The 16,039-nt window shown below is 38.1% G+C and overlaps 2 protein-coding genes across 18 annotated transcripts in view; one reads left to right on the top strand and one right to left on the bottom strand.

Moving 5' to 3' along the window:
• zmp:0000001139 overlaps positions 1-16,039 on the bottom strand; it is a 308,609-nt gene that overhangs the window by 87,355 nt on the left and 205,215 nt on the right. The window lies entirely within an intron of this gene.
• Positions 1-16,039, top strand: part of ppp1r12b (protein phosphatase 1, regulatory subunit 12B) — an 83,412-nt gene that overhangs the window by 58,356 nt on the left and 9,017 nt on the right. For 3 of the 17 annotated variants that reach the window (XM_068216855.2, XM_073939792.1, XM_073939784.1), the window contains 4 exons: positions 2,291-2,395; positions 4,878-4,928; positions 5,840-5,890; positions 7,745-7,816. In XM_068216855.2, coding sequence (XP_068072956.2) covers positions 2,291-2,395; positions 4,878-4,928; positions 5,840-5,890; positions 7,745-7,777 — 240 coding nt within the window. In that variant the 3' untranslated portion in view covers positions 7,778-7,816. Of the gene's footprint in view, positions 1-2,290; positions 2,396-4,877; positions 4,929-5,839; positions 7,039-7,741; positions 7,817-11,912; positions 15,938-16,039 lie in introns of those variants that run through there. The other 14 variants (XM_073939785.1, XM_073939782.1, XM_021469894.3 and 11 more) reach the window with 10 other exon arrangements.

The following is a 16,039-nucleotide window of genomic DNA, read 5'->3' as shown; positions in this document are numbered from 1 at the left end:
AATCACAAAATACATTGCGATGCTCTTTATATTAGTTTTTAAGTTGTCAAATGTTGTCCCCAACGACAGGAATGCCTGGAATTTTCAATGCAGTCTCTTATGCTTATTGAAGGGGATCTATCATGCCTCATTTTACCAATCCTAAAAAAATCTCTGATGTCCCTAAAGTGTGTATGTGACGTTTTAGTTCAGAATACCTTACAAATAATGTTTGGAATTTAGGTGACTGTTGCTTTAAATTGAAATGAGATTGTGCTCTTTTCAAAAGATAGTGGAGCTTCAAATGTCTATGTGTCTGATTCAAAAACAAGACTAACATCTTATGCTAATGAGGGAGAGATCATCACTGATGGGTGGGGCTTTCCCCCTCTGATGACATGTACAAGGGGAGAATGTCAATCAAAGCGTTTCTGAAGAAACTGGTTATATTTCTTAACCCTTTAAGCATTTTTGCATAATAGGTCCTTTTAATTAATTTGTGAGGGAGTATGGTGTAAAATGTTTTCTTTTTTGAATGTGTTTTAAAATGTAATGTATTCCTTTTGAATTAAAGCTTAATTAAACTAAATTATTAGCAGCACACAGTAATTAATTCCATCTTCCGAATCACATGATCCTTTGTAAACAATTGTTTATGTATTTTTGTAAGTTGAAAATTGTTGTGCAGCTTAATATTTATATTAAATATAAAGTAAAAGACTAATATATCACTCTTTGGAATTCATAAGGTAAGACCTTAAATGAAGTTTCACAAATTAATTTTGAGAGGAGCATGTGATATGATTGACTGCAGCTGGCCACTCATCTACACTCATTAGCTAGCTAATCAGATTCATCCAAACTCACTATAAGTAACTTAGCTAAGAACTACTCCCTTATCTTCGTTTTCCCCAAGAAACCCCCCCATCCACCCCTTCTCCTCCTTTCCTCTTTTGCATAGGGGAGCTCTCGAGAAACACCTGACCTCGTACTCCCCTCACATGCTTTAAGGACCTGGCGGGAGCCCTGGGCTTAACCCTCTCCGAGCTCAGGGTTCTCTCCTGCTACAGCATGCCAAACCTGCTAACTTGCTAACAAGTTGTCAAAAAGTATCTAAGTGTGAACTCTAGAAAATAACTTATACAATTACTATAATTGACAGTAAACTGTTTATCATGTTTCTATTTCAAAATATATATTTTTCATCGATGAATCTTGAAATGTGTCATGGTTTCCACAACAATCATAACCAGTAAAAACTTAACTTAACTGCATTTCTTATAATATAAATGGTTATTAATAATTGAGAGCCAATAACTGATGGTAACTGGTAACTATATAAATGCTTAAGATAGTAAAATTCAAAGGGGGGCTGATAATTCTGACTTAAACTGTATGTATACAGGCAATCCAGAGTCGTGGTCATTAATCAGGTGGAGGGTCAAAAGGCAGGCAGTAGACAGGAATAAGCAGTAAAACAAACAAAAAGCGAGGGTCAAAACAGGCAAGACAAGGCAAGGCAAAGAAAACGCCTTGTTTGTAAAGTTCACAATACGACAAGACTCGGCATTGATGTGTGTGTGTGTGTGTGTGTGTGTGTGCTTGTGTGTGTGCGTGTGTGTGTGTGTGTGTATAAATAGTTCTTGTAATCAGTTCATGAGCAGATCCCAGCTGTGAGTGTGTGTAATACCAAATGAGGAACAGGTGCGTGTGAGCGGTGCCTGGCTGGGATTTTTAGTCCATATGCTGGTGGATTTTGTAAACATTAGTATTGAACATGTCATGTTTTTTTCCTGCGAATAATATTTCTAAATAAGCTGTTGACATGATGTTTCTTCATGTGTTCAATACTTTTTCCCTGCATCATTTCCTTTTATTATGCATAACTTCATTTGTAAACTAATTAGATTTGTTTTCTTTTCATATATGGGTTTCTTTGGTTGTTACCGTCAACGGCACCTTTAGAAATATGTATTCTAAGAAAAAAGTGACGTATTCATTACTTATTTTCCCTGCTGTATGTTATGAAATTTATATGATGCAAATGTCTTCATGAAACGTATTTTAGTTGTTATTCAAATTATTTTTGGCATAAAAGGAAAATCGATCCTTTTTACTTATTCAATATGTTTTGGTCTATTACTAAAAAAATATCTGTGCAACACAACACTGGTTTTGCTGTCACATATAGCATTTTTTGTTTATCAAGTGCAAGCAATTAGTGCTCTTCGGTTGACCAGCGTCAGGAAAGCGTCTCCCGGTGGACATGCTAATTTAATGGGATAAACTGTAGTTTGTTTGTCTTTATCAGCTGTATGAGGATGCTCTGTCTGAGAATGAGAAGCTGAAGTCTCGACTGGAGGACAGCAAACAGGAGCTCACCAAAATCCGCTCGCAGCTGGACAGAGTCACACAGGTAAGAGGTGACCGTCCCAGTAGATGAAGTAAGAGATAGCCTGGATCATCACTATGCCAAGAGGAGAGACTTGGATTAATAACACTAGCATATGCTGAATCCAGCCTTTAAAATGCTCATATCATTTGTGAAAAGCCAATCATGTATCAAGTTAGTGGTCCAACAGGTGTTGCAGCTCTCTGGAGTACTTGATTCTGATTGGTCAATCCCAACATTCCAATGTCTATTATTCCCTGGTGGTTGAACTGATTAAACCAGTAATACAGGCTGTCAGGGTATATCTCAAACTTTTTTTCAGACAGATTTAGTTTGAAATTATGCTATTCAGTTTGTTCTTATGTTTCTAAGTATACATTTTATTCTGCATATACAAAGCTAGATGTATCCCTTTTTTTGTGTGTGTGTGCATGTTTTGCTATGACTATGTAATGAAACATACAAGCTCATTCCTACAATTTAGTATGATTTGCTTACCCCCCCCAACCCAACCCCCCCCCCCCCCCCCCCAAAAAAAAAAAAAAAACCAAGCCCCCCCCCCTTGACAGTTGGGTTAAGGGGTAGGGTTTGGTGACACACCTCCTTTTAAAATCGTACATTTTCCTATGGCTGAATTTGTAGGAATTAGCCACTAAACCGAAAATACATAAAATAGTTACGTTTTCTCGTGAGATCAGGCTGGAATATGAGTTTAAAGACTTTTGTTTTGTTTTGCTTCTGGGTCAAAGAAGACATATTTAGTACAAGAATTTAAAGGTCTCCAAAATAGTAGTTTATTTTCATTTTAAATCTTAAAACTTTAGTATATTTTAGACCAATAGCTCTAAAAACATTTGTACTCAGTTATAATTTTAAAGCATTTAGTCTGTTTACTTAGTTCATTTATTATAAGTACATCTGAGAGTACGCACAGTATGTAGATTTAATTTTCTGCATAAATATATCTGTTTTGATGGAGTAATAATGGAGCATTATGTCTATCCTATTATTTACTGTTTCATATATAAATAATATAATATACCTATATAGACTATATTTTCTTGTATATCATGTTTTTGGCATTTTATTTTCACAAATATTGTTTCAAATATTACAATAGTCAACAAAATGCAACCCAGGCTCATTCTGAAAACATAACGCTATATACATTTTTGGAGAGCGCCAAAATAGATTAAAATAGATTAAAATGGATCGTTTGAGTTCTGCCAAAGGCATTCAGAATATGTGTGCTACCCAAATAATAAGTCTTTGAGTATGGGTTTTTCAAGCCAGGTGGGGCATTAGACCAGGGGCTTATCTCCTGTTTCCAAAATGCATCAAAAACTGCTTGAGAAACTGTTCCACTCTGATAATTGGCAATGAAAATAAATTATGTTCAATAAAATGTACTTGTGTTTACTAACTGTTTGTTTTTTTGTGGAAAGTGGAAGTTTTTTTTTTCTTTCCATTTGGCGTGCATTATTAAATTCCATAACACTTTCACCAGCCCTTACTCTTTATTTGCATCTAATACCCCAGTTTGTCATGAGGGCATGAATGAAATGTTCATGAGTTAAAGTGAAACTGCTGAACTGCAGTTAAAGTCAGGCATCCTGCTGATTTGATTCAGAAGGGCACTTTTTTGTCAGACGGCTCACCGGTCAGGTATGCATCCGTGCTAAATTATCAAGGTGAAAGTCATCATAGTTTGCATAGAAACCCAGCTCCCAACCCAGCCTTGAGAATAGATTAATAGCGATATTATTTTAATTGTGTGATAAGAGTCTCACATTAACACAGCACGTTAACCTAGTTTTGTTGCAGTTTTTGTTTCGTGACTCCACCAGAGGCGGCTCTGTATGCTTTTTGAGATCAAATTTCTCATGCGAGTGCCATTTGCGCCTGCTGTTCTCATGTAAATCCACCAGAGGCCACTGTCGACTGACTGACAGACTAACCGATTGACTCACCCACCCTCTTCCTTCACTAAACCCAACCAATTGTGTTTTCAAAAGGACCGATTGACCTGCCCAACTACTTCCATAAGCCCAACCATCAGTTTAAAAAAAGCAATGCAAAAAAAGAAAAGCCCTCGCCTGATTTTTACTACGTTTTCATCGTTATTTACTTGTTTATTTTATTTTTTGGATTCTGTTTTTGTCTTTCTTTCTGGAACCATTCTTCAGACTCGAACCAATTGCCATGGTCAACTCTTTTCTGCGTCTCAAGTCCGCCAACAATTATGGCAAACTAACTGGAACAAACTGGTAACAGCTGTCAGCTGGTAAACATCGAAAAAAAAACATGGCGTCATATCACCTCATACCGTTCGTTTTAGAGATCGAATGCAACCTACTTGTGGCTACATAACTCGCGATCTCCGGAAATGTATAAAGGGCTACGTTTTCAGAAGGAGCCTATGTGTTGACAAAATGGGACTCATCTTTGACCCTTCTGTGTGCATTTATCCTCTGTTGCTCATTAATCTTTTATGAATGTGTTTCAGAAGCAGGACAGAATATCAGAGAGATCCACTGTATTTGAATCAGAGAAAAGGGTATATATATATCATTACATGATCACATGATTACTGACAATTTTAAAATTTCAGTGTTTCTCTTTAGTGTTGACTTCTGTATTGAACCAATATTTCCTTCTTCATGTTTTCTTTAAATTGCTCATGTTTCTTGACTTATTGTATTTCCAGTAACAAAGTCTCAATTCATGCTGGCTTATTACATGCTTATTTTTAAGATATTAACTGCTTGTTAGAAGTTATAAAGTATGATCTTATTCTGCATCCTGAATCCTGCCATACTAACTATTCATAAACAGCTAATTAGTAGTTTATTAAGCTACTGTAGCAGTGTTAGTTAATCGTTTGTTTATTTTGTGACCTAAACTAAAGTATTACGGTATTTTCTATTTTATTTTTTATTAAGTGTCATTTTAACAGCTGTCATTACGTTTGGATTATTATAGTATTAGTAAAAAAAAACAAATAAAAAAAAAAACATCCATTTATCATAGAAGATATGGTAAAATACCAACAACTATACTGTAATAAAAAATCTGTTAAAAATGGTCAAAAGTCTGGCAGCAGGGCTTCCAGAGGATTTCTGTTAAATTAGAAAATATAACCATTTCACAAAATTACATTCAAAAACTGTAAAAATACAGAACATACTTTACCGTAAAAAAACATGAAATTACAGCTTATTACTGTTGATAATTTGCATTTAAACCATAAAAAATAGGGAAAAATGGTAATTACTGCCATTTTACTAATTATTACTGCAATTATACAGGTTTTTGCTGTCATTATATATATATATATATATATATATATATATATATATATATATATATATATATATATATATATATATATTTTTTTTTTTTTTTTTTATTATTATTTTTTTTTATTATTTCAAAAAGCATAATTGAATGTTTTGTCTGCTTGTGTAGGAAAAAGAAGCATTGGAGAAGAGGGTTTCAGATATGGAGGAAGAATTAAAGGTACATTTCTATCAAATGTTATATTTTTAACTCTGAGCTTGGGTTGGGGTGATTTCTGAGAGCATGCTCCAAAAGCTAACCTAAGAACTTGCTTTGACAGTTGGTTTGATGTATCGTAATTAACAAAAAGTTTAGATCTCTTGTAGTAAGTTTGATGATTAGTGTATCTAGCATTCTTGTTTAAGTGATGTTAACCACAGTGCTCACTGCTGGCCATTACGCTCGGCATCAGTAACATCAGCTCTGTATGGTCTCACAGCTGTTGAAGTACATACTGACCTAGTTTGTGCTACACCGGGGCCGGATTGAATCCAGCAGAGACACGGCACGGCTTTTGTTCAGAATTCCAGCAGTAATTGCACATAGCTGGCATTTTGAGGGGCCAAGAAGAAGACAGTGCCAAATATATGAAAGGCCAAATCAATGTGAGGCGGTGTAGTACAGCAGGCACAGTCAGATAATTGATCTGGTTTGGAGGTATTAAGATCTCTGGGCTGTTTGGACTCAGGTTATTTCAGTGTTGATTTGATTCGACCAAGATATGTGGAAGCCATTAGCTAAGTTTTATGTATTTTTATGTGCATTTATATAAATATTAAAAAATATTTGTTTTAAAATTTGTTTTAAATCTTGAACGATATTAATGATTAATAATAATAACTTACTACTTTTCAGTTATTGAATATCACAACGGCGAACGCGTCAAGCATAAAAGCCTCGTCCATTTTATGAGGTGTGCAATGTGGAGCCAGGCGAAAGTATAAATCAGCCTTAATATGTTTTTTTTTTTTTTTGTAGTTCAATAGTGCATCTAACCTGTCTTTAGTACCGTTCAATTTAAATCATTTTATTTTACCACAAATTTTGTGATTTAGCATTTTCCCTGGCATGATTTTGATATTGTGATATAGGTCTTAAATTTTATCCTTAATGGTCTTAAATAAATCTTAAATTGGAGATTATGACATCTGCAGAAACCCTGTTAATGCTATAACATGTAAAACGCAATCATGAAAAGAATGTTCAAAAAGCAACTCATGTAAATGCCTTAATATTATTATTGTCTTAATTAGATTAAGGCAAATGGTTTGATTACTGATGTCGTAGTCACTGTTAGTCATACTGAAATGTCCATGACTAAATCTGTCAAAAAAAAAAAAAAAAAATTATATTAACTTTAGTTAAATGATCAACAGAAACGACTCATCAATTTTAAAACATCAAGCGTCTTAAAACAAGTTCGTATAAAAGTATTTATTATTTATTATATTAAAAAAAAAATGTTTTTCTTTTGCAGCAACTTCCAGTCTAATAAATGATCCTTTCACAGCATAAGTTTAGTTCTCATCTTTGGATGGAAACATACACTTTATAAAATGCTAGAGTATTTCAACCCAATTTAGGGTGTAATATGGACCCATAATTTAGGATATTAGCATATTTTTTTATGAAATTAATACTGTAGGATCAAATTGAACCCATTGTTTGGGTTAGTCCATATTTGACCCAATTTGTGTTTAAATAACCCAGCATTTCTAAGTGTATATAGTGACAACTTTATTATCCTAAATGGTATGGACATTGTGTTTGTTCACAAATGATCAATTATCATTATACACAAAATATCATTTATTCTTTCCTATTTTTTTGCATAAGTCAGGTTTTCAGCTATGGATGGGAACCTAGAGAGTGTCGTTTATATTGCTAGCATGCAAATAGCTTACTTTCAGATTACAGCAGAGGGCATAAAATATTCATATGCTGATTGGTTCATTTTGTTGTGCTTTTTTTAATTATGATAAAAGAGAAGCACTTGTGTTTGTTTGATCAGTGATGTCACTGTTGCCCCAGCAGACGCCCTCAGTGAGGTTTCGCTACCAGTTCTGAGTTCATCCTCAGCTGGACTGGGTGAAAGAGGGGCAGATGGTGAGTGGTTTTGCCCCACGTGTGGTTGCCTGTTTACACACACCAACACTCACCCGTTGCTCACAGTAGTACAGCACGTGTGGGCCATGTAGATCACTTATAAGTCTCTCTTAGTTTTTTTTTTTTTTTTCTTACTCAATCACATAAACCACTCAGTAATTGGTTGTCAACCACCATGACACTATATACCAGACAAAACAATTAATTGTCACATCCTATAGTTTGTTGTTATTTTGAATCACCATGACATCCATAAAAAAAAATACGTATGTTAATTTAGGTACAGATCAAGGCCCTAGTGACCAAAGAAACCAAATTTCACCACAATGGTGACTTCAAAAGAATAGTGCAGGAGTTTAGTTCCAACCCTTTCTCAAGACACTTTACCTGTTGGTTTCAAACAAGCCTGAAAGACTCAATAAGTATGATCAGGGAGCTGTTCCATAAAGCAAGCTTAAAGAAAAAGCTAGGTTTATTTTGGTAAGTCAGGTTTTTTAACGGCGGATTCGATATCATAAATCAGATTTACGATAGTTAAAACTCAGTTATTCTGGCAACTTATGCTGGGTAACTAGCCTGGTCAAAAGCAGGTTAACTCTCAGGCTAAGTCTTAAGTTCAAGCTTAATCATCAAGGTAATAATAACATTTACCTGCTGTAATTTGATGCCATTTTAATTCACTTAATCTCTTAATAATGATTAATATATATATATATATAGTTGAAGTCAGATTTATTGGCCCCCCTGAAATATTAGCCCCATTGTTCAAACTGAACTCTGATAAGTTCGATAAAATGACCTTTTACTTGATGTTATGGAACCAGTTTAAGCGTAGACGTTTAGTTCGGCTCATTAAAGTCAGGTTTTTGACTTTAATCCCAGCTTTTTTAAACCACTTTTATGAAACAAAAATTATAAAAAATCTAAGGTATGAGGTATAATTTTTGGTTTCAAAATCTGAGGTAACGTTCAGGGTAAATTCCTATAGCATCTGAAGCTTATGTTACAGGGTTTGTCCAGTTCTGAGGTATATAGACCAATTCAAAGTGGCCATGTCATTGGCCCATGAACATTTCCTGCTTGTCATCAAACTATTTCATAACTGTAGCAAGAGACAATTTATTCATAACTTCATAACTTTATAACTTAAAACAGTTATCATATCAATAATCATCAATATGTGGCTCTTTTTGGATTCTCGGACGCTATAAAAATTAAAAATGTAAAACAGGAAATGAGCTATATACTGTAGACCAATTCAAAGTAGGTTTCCTAGATTTCTACATTTCCTGCTTGTTATCAAACTATTTCATAACTGTAGCAAGAGGCAATTTAATGATAACTTTATAACTTAATAACTTAAAACAGCTATCATAATAATATGTGACTAGGGCGAGGCAGTGGCGCAGTGGGTAGTGCTGTCGCCTCACAGCAAGAAGGTTGCTGGGTTGCTGGTTCTAACCTCGGCTCAGTTGGCGTTTCTGTGTGGAGTTTGCATGTTCTCCATGCCTTTGCGTAGGTTCCCTCCAGGTGCTCTGGTTTCCCCCACAGTCCAAAGACATGCTGTACAGGTGAATTCGGTAGGCTAAATTGTCCTTAGTGTATGAGTGTGTGTGTGAATGTGTGTGTGGATGTTTCCTAGAGATGGGTTGCAGGACATAGCTTGTCATAAAATGATGCATACAGTAATATGAGGGGTCCTGACCAACCAACAATATGTGATGAGGAGAGTAAGAATGTGTTGGGAATACACCTCAGGTCTTGAATGGTCTTGGTTCTGGTTTGGGTATTGGTGAGGTCTTGGTCAAAAGGAAGCGCTCAGAGGAAAAGGCTGATGATCCTATTTGTCCTTGAGCAACATCTAAAAACATGACAAACTGAGTTGTGGTTTGCACCAAAGTAGCAGTCATACTGGGTATTTTAGCTGCAAGATATAACATGCAAACCTGCGTATGCAATTTTAGAGGGGTAACCACACAGAAATCAGACTACAGATGCTTTTTGTAGAACGAAACACGAACAGATGCTGGATGCCTCGCAGTCATCTGCTGCATTGCATTGGACAAACTCAACGGCCTGATCCAAATGCCGTAAGCTGTAAAGCCACATTTGGAAACCGAGTCAAACCTCAGGGTTTCTCCACATGCTGGTTCGGGATGTTTCTGAGGTCAACCACAGATGCCTCACGCCGCTCATTAATCTCTTCACTGCGTTCCGTGAGGCTTTTATATAACAAAACAGCGGTGATTACTAGTGCTTAAACCCAGAACTCGCTTCAGTAAAATGCTCGATTTGATTTCACACTAGTCATGAAGATGTTTGTAGGCCTGTTCCCTTTTGTGAAGGGCTGCAGATGCATGTGCTGTGTGTCAGTTTCTCCAACGTTGATTTGTGTTCTCACCTGATTGACTTTGCATGCTTATATTTCTGTCCCTCCTTCAAAAGTCAACATGAAATGCAAATTTTTCTGTCGTATTGTGAAAAATGAGCAAGGATTTATTTTCTAATACATTCATCTTGCTGTTAGCTTTATATTTAAATGTCTTTGGAATGAGAAAAAAGATATAGGATATAATATAAAAAATAATATATAGGATATATATTGTGTTAACCACTGGGAAATAAGCTGACATGTCTGGGGGGATGGGAGGATGTCATTGCACACTGAGGACTGGACACTGGAGGGATATACATAAACAGGTATTATTTACAAAGTCAATAAGGGAAGTTAGGATTGAGTTCAGAGAGAGTTCGTTGGTAGAATGGAAGTTTGTTGCAGACACACGACACAACTTATCTGTTGGAGACAATGAACTCTGAATGCACTGGAACACAAAGATCAAGGAAACTGGAGGGAATCGAGGAGACGCTGGTGCAGGAGAAACTCTCGTTATGGATCAGGGGATTCTCATGGATGTCATGATCAGGACTGACTGAGGTAGAGTGAGTGGAGGTGCATTATGTAGTGGTGCTAATCAATAGTCAGGAGAGTGAGAGAGTGCAAGTGGGTTCAAGTGAGTCCGATGGATCCAGTGAATGCCTGGCATTACCCCCCTTCTCCAGGGGCGGCTCCTGACATCCTAACATGAAGCCGGGGTCTTCAGCGACTTCGAGGGGCCGGCCGGTTGTGTTCCGTGGAAGTGATAGATCCAGAACATCGGCGATACCTAGGATCTTTCCTTCAGGAAAGTTGGAAGTTGGAGCTGATATGTGACATCACTGCCTCGGGATCTTGAAGGGGACCAATATAGCGGGGACTCGCTGGCTTTCAGCAGGGGAGACGGAGTCAGAGATCTTAAGTTCACAGCCAGTCAGTCATGTCAGATCTTCGGCTACCTATCACAGATTTCTCTTCTAAATTAATATTTTCTTAAGGGTGCTTTACAATTATATCTATGAGCAAAAAGCAAACTTTGCGAACCTTTTGTTCCGTCTCACTGCTCGCTGGAGTTGGATGTGAGCTGAGACTCACCCGGAACCAACAGTCTACAGAAATCTCCAAGGGTTTCTCTGTCCACGGGAACAGGGGTGGCATCTGCCAATTGGGAAAGCTAATTTTTTTAGCAAAAAAAAAAAAGTAGATTAGTTTGTTTCATCATTGGAAGATTATTTAGCTTGTTTTAAGGAAAAGTAAAACTTTATTTCACTTATTATTTCTGAAAACAAGACAATAGTTTTTGTTTTTTGATTGAATAATTTTTAGATATATGGACTAGAAACAAGACAATAACTGTAAGCAGGAAAACCATTTTTTTGTAGTGTACCTGATTTTTTTTTTTTCTGAACTCAAAAGTAGATATTCTGAGAAATGTTAGTAAGTGGAAACCATTGTGTTCCATAGTAGCTTTGTTCTTCCTGCTATGGCCGTCAATGAGCACCATTTACAAACTATCCCAACAAAAGAAACTCATACAGGTTTGAAAGCACTTTTGTGGATAACCCTTTTAAATTTGATTTCATGTTGGCTTTGTTTTAACTAACTTAAGCACACTATTGCTGTACTTTTTAAAAATAATTATTTTAATTTTAACCCCTGTCTGCTGTTGTATCTGCTTGGCTCTCGCTCTCTCATGTCTGGGCGTCTCTTTATCTCCAGACTCCTCCAGCTCTGGCTCGGCTGCAGGCTCTCCGCAGGGGGAACGCACGCCTCCTAGTGGAAAATAAAGCCATGCTGCGCACCCTGGCCCGCCTCTCTCAGACGGCCTGTCTGCCTGAGTCAGAGGATCTGTAATTCTTCCTCCATCTCTCTGTCTCTTCCTCCTCTTCCTTGTCCCTCTGCTGTTCCTCTCTCATGCAGGTTTTTCTGTTTCATGCCTTTATGTTGCTTTTGGTCCATTTTTTTTCTGCCTATTGGTTCACTTTGTTCCCCATGTTCCTCTTCTTAGTCTTTGGAAGGGCAAGCCCTCACATTCCTCCTGCAGGCGGTGCATTTGAAGATATTTATAGATCGGCCAAAGTCATGAGCAAACGTCTCTTTATATATACTCCAGCAATGTCCATATCAAATCACAGACTCTGTAAATTCATATTCATAGTGTCATTTGTTATAAATAACCGACTAAATATTGGCTGCCTACAGTATATCGCACACAGGGAATTGAACTTTAGTTTTAAAAGTTAAAGAAAAAGAAGGTACACTCTCAGAAAAAAATGGTACACTGGTGTACTAAAGAAGGTACAAACCCTTGTCAGTGGGGCAGTGCCAGCAGTGAAACAAAACCATTGCAGTTTGTACCTTTAAGGACATGATTTGGACCATGGGAAACCAAAATGTCAAAAGCTTTGTTTTTTAAAACCTGCAGATATACAATATTGTACCTTCATCACATGTACAAATCTGATCCATAAAGGTACCACCACAGTGACACTTTTTACCTTGACAGTGTCAAAAATGCTTACCAAACATGTTTATTTTACAATACATACTGTATAGTTTTGTTTTACTAGTTGTTTTGTATTATAGAACTTAATAATTCTTGTAAATAAGTTTCTTTATGCTTTTAAATGATGATTCATGTTTTAATATGAAAAGTATTTATAAAATCACTTTGCCTTTCCAGTAATATTTATTTTCATAGATATTGTAATAAATAAAAAACTGTGTACCTACATTTCAAATGTACCATAAAAGGCACAGAACAGTATCGTAAGAGGTCTTTTCTGTACCATATAAGTTACAATTTTTACTTCAAGAGTTCACACTTAAGGCTGATTTATACTTCTGCGTCAAACGCAGGCGTATGCTATGGCGCTGACACATAGCCCTTCGCCGTGGCCGTCGGCGTGGCTGACATGCACCTCTCAAAAATTGTAACTACACATCGCAACGACGCGTAGCGCAAGCTCTGTGATTGGTCGGCTTGGTAGCGCTGACGAGTCTGGGCGGGACCGAGAGCCGCGCGAATGGCGCGAGTGATTGTTTACAAGTGTGGAGTCCCGTGAAGGAGCTCTGGATGGAAAGTTTTGTTTTGTGTTTACCTCATAGTTAAAGTTATTGCACGTCCGCCGGTTTCTGCCTTAAAATGAGCGAGTTTGAGTCACTTGTACAACCAGGAAGTGTTCAGGAAAAGCAAAACAGAAGCGAAGAAACTCGACACAGAGGAACATTTACACCTCACTGCCAACTAGCGTTTCAGAAGTGTTAATGCAGACCAACAGAGACAGCGCGCAGAAGTATAAATGCACAGCTACGCGCGTTGCATGCGCCGTGGGTCACGCCGGTCACTTGACGCAGAAGTATAAACCAGGCTTTAGCCGATGATCTATCAAAAGCTTGTTTGACATGCTGTCCCAGGAGAGAGCCCTGAGCTCCAGGGATCCTCAAGTCCAGGGCTCCTTCCCGTTCGCAGAGCGAGAGGGGAGCTTGAGCTCGGTGGATCTCAGAACTCCCTGGCTGCAGCAACTAAGGAAACACGTGAGAAAAAGGGAGCTAGACAAGTGCTTGATTGCTTAGTCTGTTATGCATAATGTATATCTTTGGATGGTGGGAGGAAACAGGAAAGCCCACCCAGTCATGGGGAGAATATACAAACTCCTCACCGAAATACCCACATACCTGGCTAAACCAGGGCCAGCGGTGTTCTTGCTGTGGGGCTAACCATGGCCGGAGCAAGCTAAACTGCCGCTCTAGGCAAAGGATGATCATGCCGCCCTCAACCCTAAAGTAAAAGGGGTGGTTGGTACGCCACCCTAGATGCGGATATGACTGAGGGCACGAGTGGTGAGGGTAGTGTCGGAGACGCCGCCCTCTCTATTGTACCACCCTAGATGCGGATATAACTGAGGGCGCGGGTGGTGAGGATAGTGTCGCGGACGCCGCCCTCTCTATTCTGCCGCCCTAGATGCGGACATGAACTGAGGGCGCGGGTGGTGGGGGTAGTGTCGCGGACACCGCCCTCTCTATTTTGCAGACCTAGACGCAGATATAACTGAGGGCGCGCATGGTTAGGGTAGTGTCGGGGATGCTGCCCTCTCTATTCTGCCGCCCTAGACGCGGACATAACTGAGGGCGCAGGTGGTGAGGGTAGTGTCGGGGACGTCGCCCTCTCTATTCTACCACACTAGATGCGGATATAATTGAGGGCGGTGGTGGTGAGGGTAGTGTTGCGGACGCCGCCCTCTCTATTCTGCCGCCCTAGATGCGGACATAACTGAGGGCGCAGGTGGTGAGGGTAGTGTCGGGGACGTCGCCCTCTCTATTCTACCACACTAGATGCGGATATAATTGAGGGCGGTCGTGGTGAGGGTAGTGTTGCGGACGCCGCCCTCTCTATTCTGCCGCCCTAGATGCGGACATAACTGAGGGCGCAGGTGGTGAGGGTAGTGTCGGGGACGTTGCTCTCTCTATTCTAGGACACTAGACGCGGATATAACTGAGGGATTGGGTGGTGAGGGTAGTGTATGTCGCGGATGCCACCCTCCCTATTCTCCCACCCTAGGCGGACGCCTAGGTCAGATCTATGGACGTGCCAGCCCTGGGTCTAACCACTGGGCCACCGTGCCGCCCGATCTATGGTAAAGTAGGAGAATGGGGAGGAAGGGGGGTTTCTTCCAAATGGAGATAAAGTGGACTGAAGACTGTGGTTATTTATAGTAGCTTAGGACTTTTATGATTGTAAGATCATGATTGGCTAATACGAGACCGGCTGTGATAAATCATAAGCACGTGATCCTCTTGAAATTAGTTTATGAATAAACTTCACAAAGATAAAGAACTGTTCCTCAAGGAACATTATTTGTACCATCTTGTACCTTTTTTTTTTTTGGAGAGTGTAGAATATATTACTCACTGGTTATTAATGGCATTACAGACTATTGGGTGTCTATTTAAAATGTATAAAAATTGCTAGATTACTGGTTATGAATTATAATTGTAGTTTTTCTGACAAAGACATTGATAACAGGTTTTAAAAATCATCTCAGGACGATGGCAAAATGAATTCGATGGATACTTACATTGTCATTCAATTTGCATTAGGTTAGTCAGTACCAAAGCCAAAATTGGAACTAATCTAACAGAATAACTCTCAAAAATGTGTATACCCAAATTAACATTTTGGTAAAAATATTAACTAAAATTTAAAAATAAACAGGAAAAACCAAGAGAAACATGAAAATACATACAATTTAGTTAAATGAAATGTTTCAATTTAAATTTATTATTTTTATTCCTAAAGAAGTTGGGTGACCACTTGATTAAACTTAAATGCATGACAAAAATTGTCATTATTCAGTGAGAAATGATTTTACAGTGAACAATTGTTTTAATGGTTTGATACATGCCAGAGGGTAAAGAACAGGACAACATTGTTATTTTGATGCACATTAATAATCTAAAGACTGTCTTTGAAATACATGGTGAGTTGTTGGCTTCATATCTAAATTTGAAATTTGAACACCGTAACAACTGTGAACATTTACTGTATCATGATGTCAGTTTGTTTCCTATAGACAAATTACCATATTTGTAAACATTCAGGATATGTGTGCTGCGAAGTTGCAGAAAAAAAACAGGATCGCTAACATTTACAGCAAGGGAATGAGATCCGATGCAGTACAGAGTTTGTTGTTGTCTTTGAAATAAGTTATATTGATTACATATTATAAATATTATTTACATAATGCTTTCAGCGATTATAACAGCCCATAACCCAGTGATAAGCACAGTGATTCTGCAAAATTAACGTTAAAGTGAGCGGCGTTCGTCTGACAGGTCTTTTTGCT

This window comes from Danio rerio, chromosome 23, assembly GCF_049306965.1.
Source record: "Danio rerio strain Tuebingen ecotype United States chromosome 23, GRCz12tu, whole genome shotgun sequence".
Taxonomy (NCBI): Eukaryota; Metazoa; Chordata; class Actinopteri; order Cypriniformes; family Danionidae; genus Danio; species Danio rerio.
Note: the sequence above shows the minus strand (reverse complement) of the source record. Positions and strands in the feature narration are given on the sequence as shown.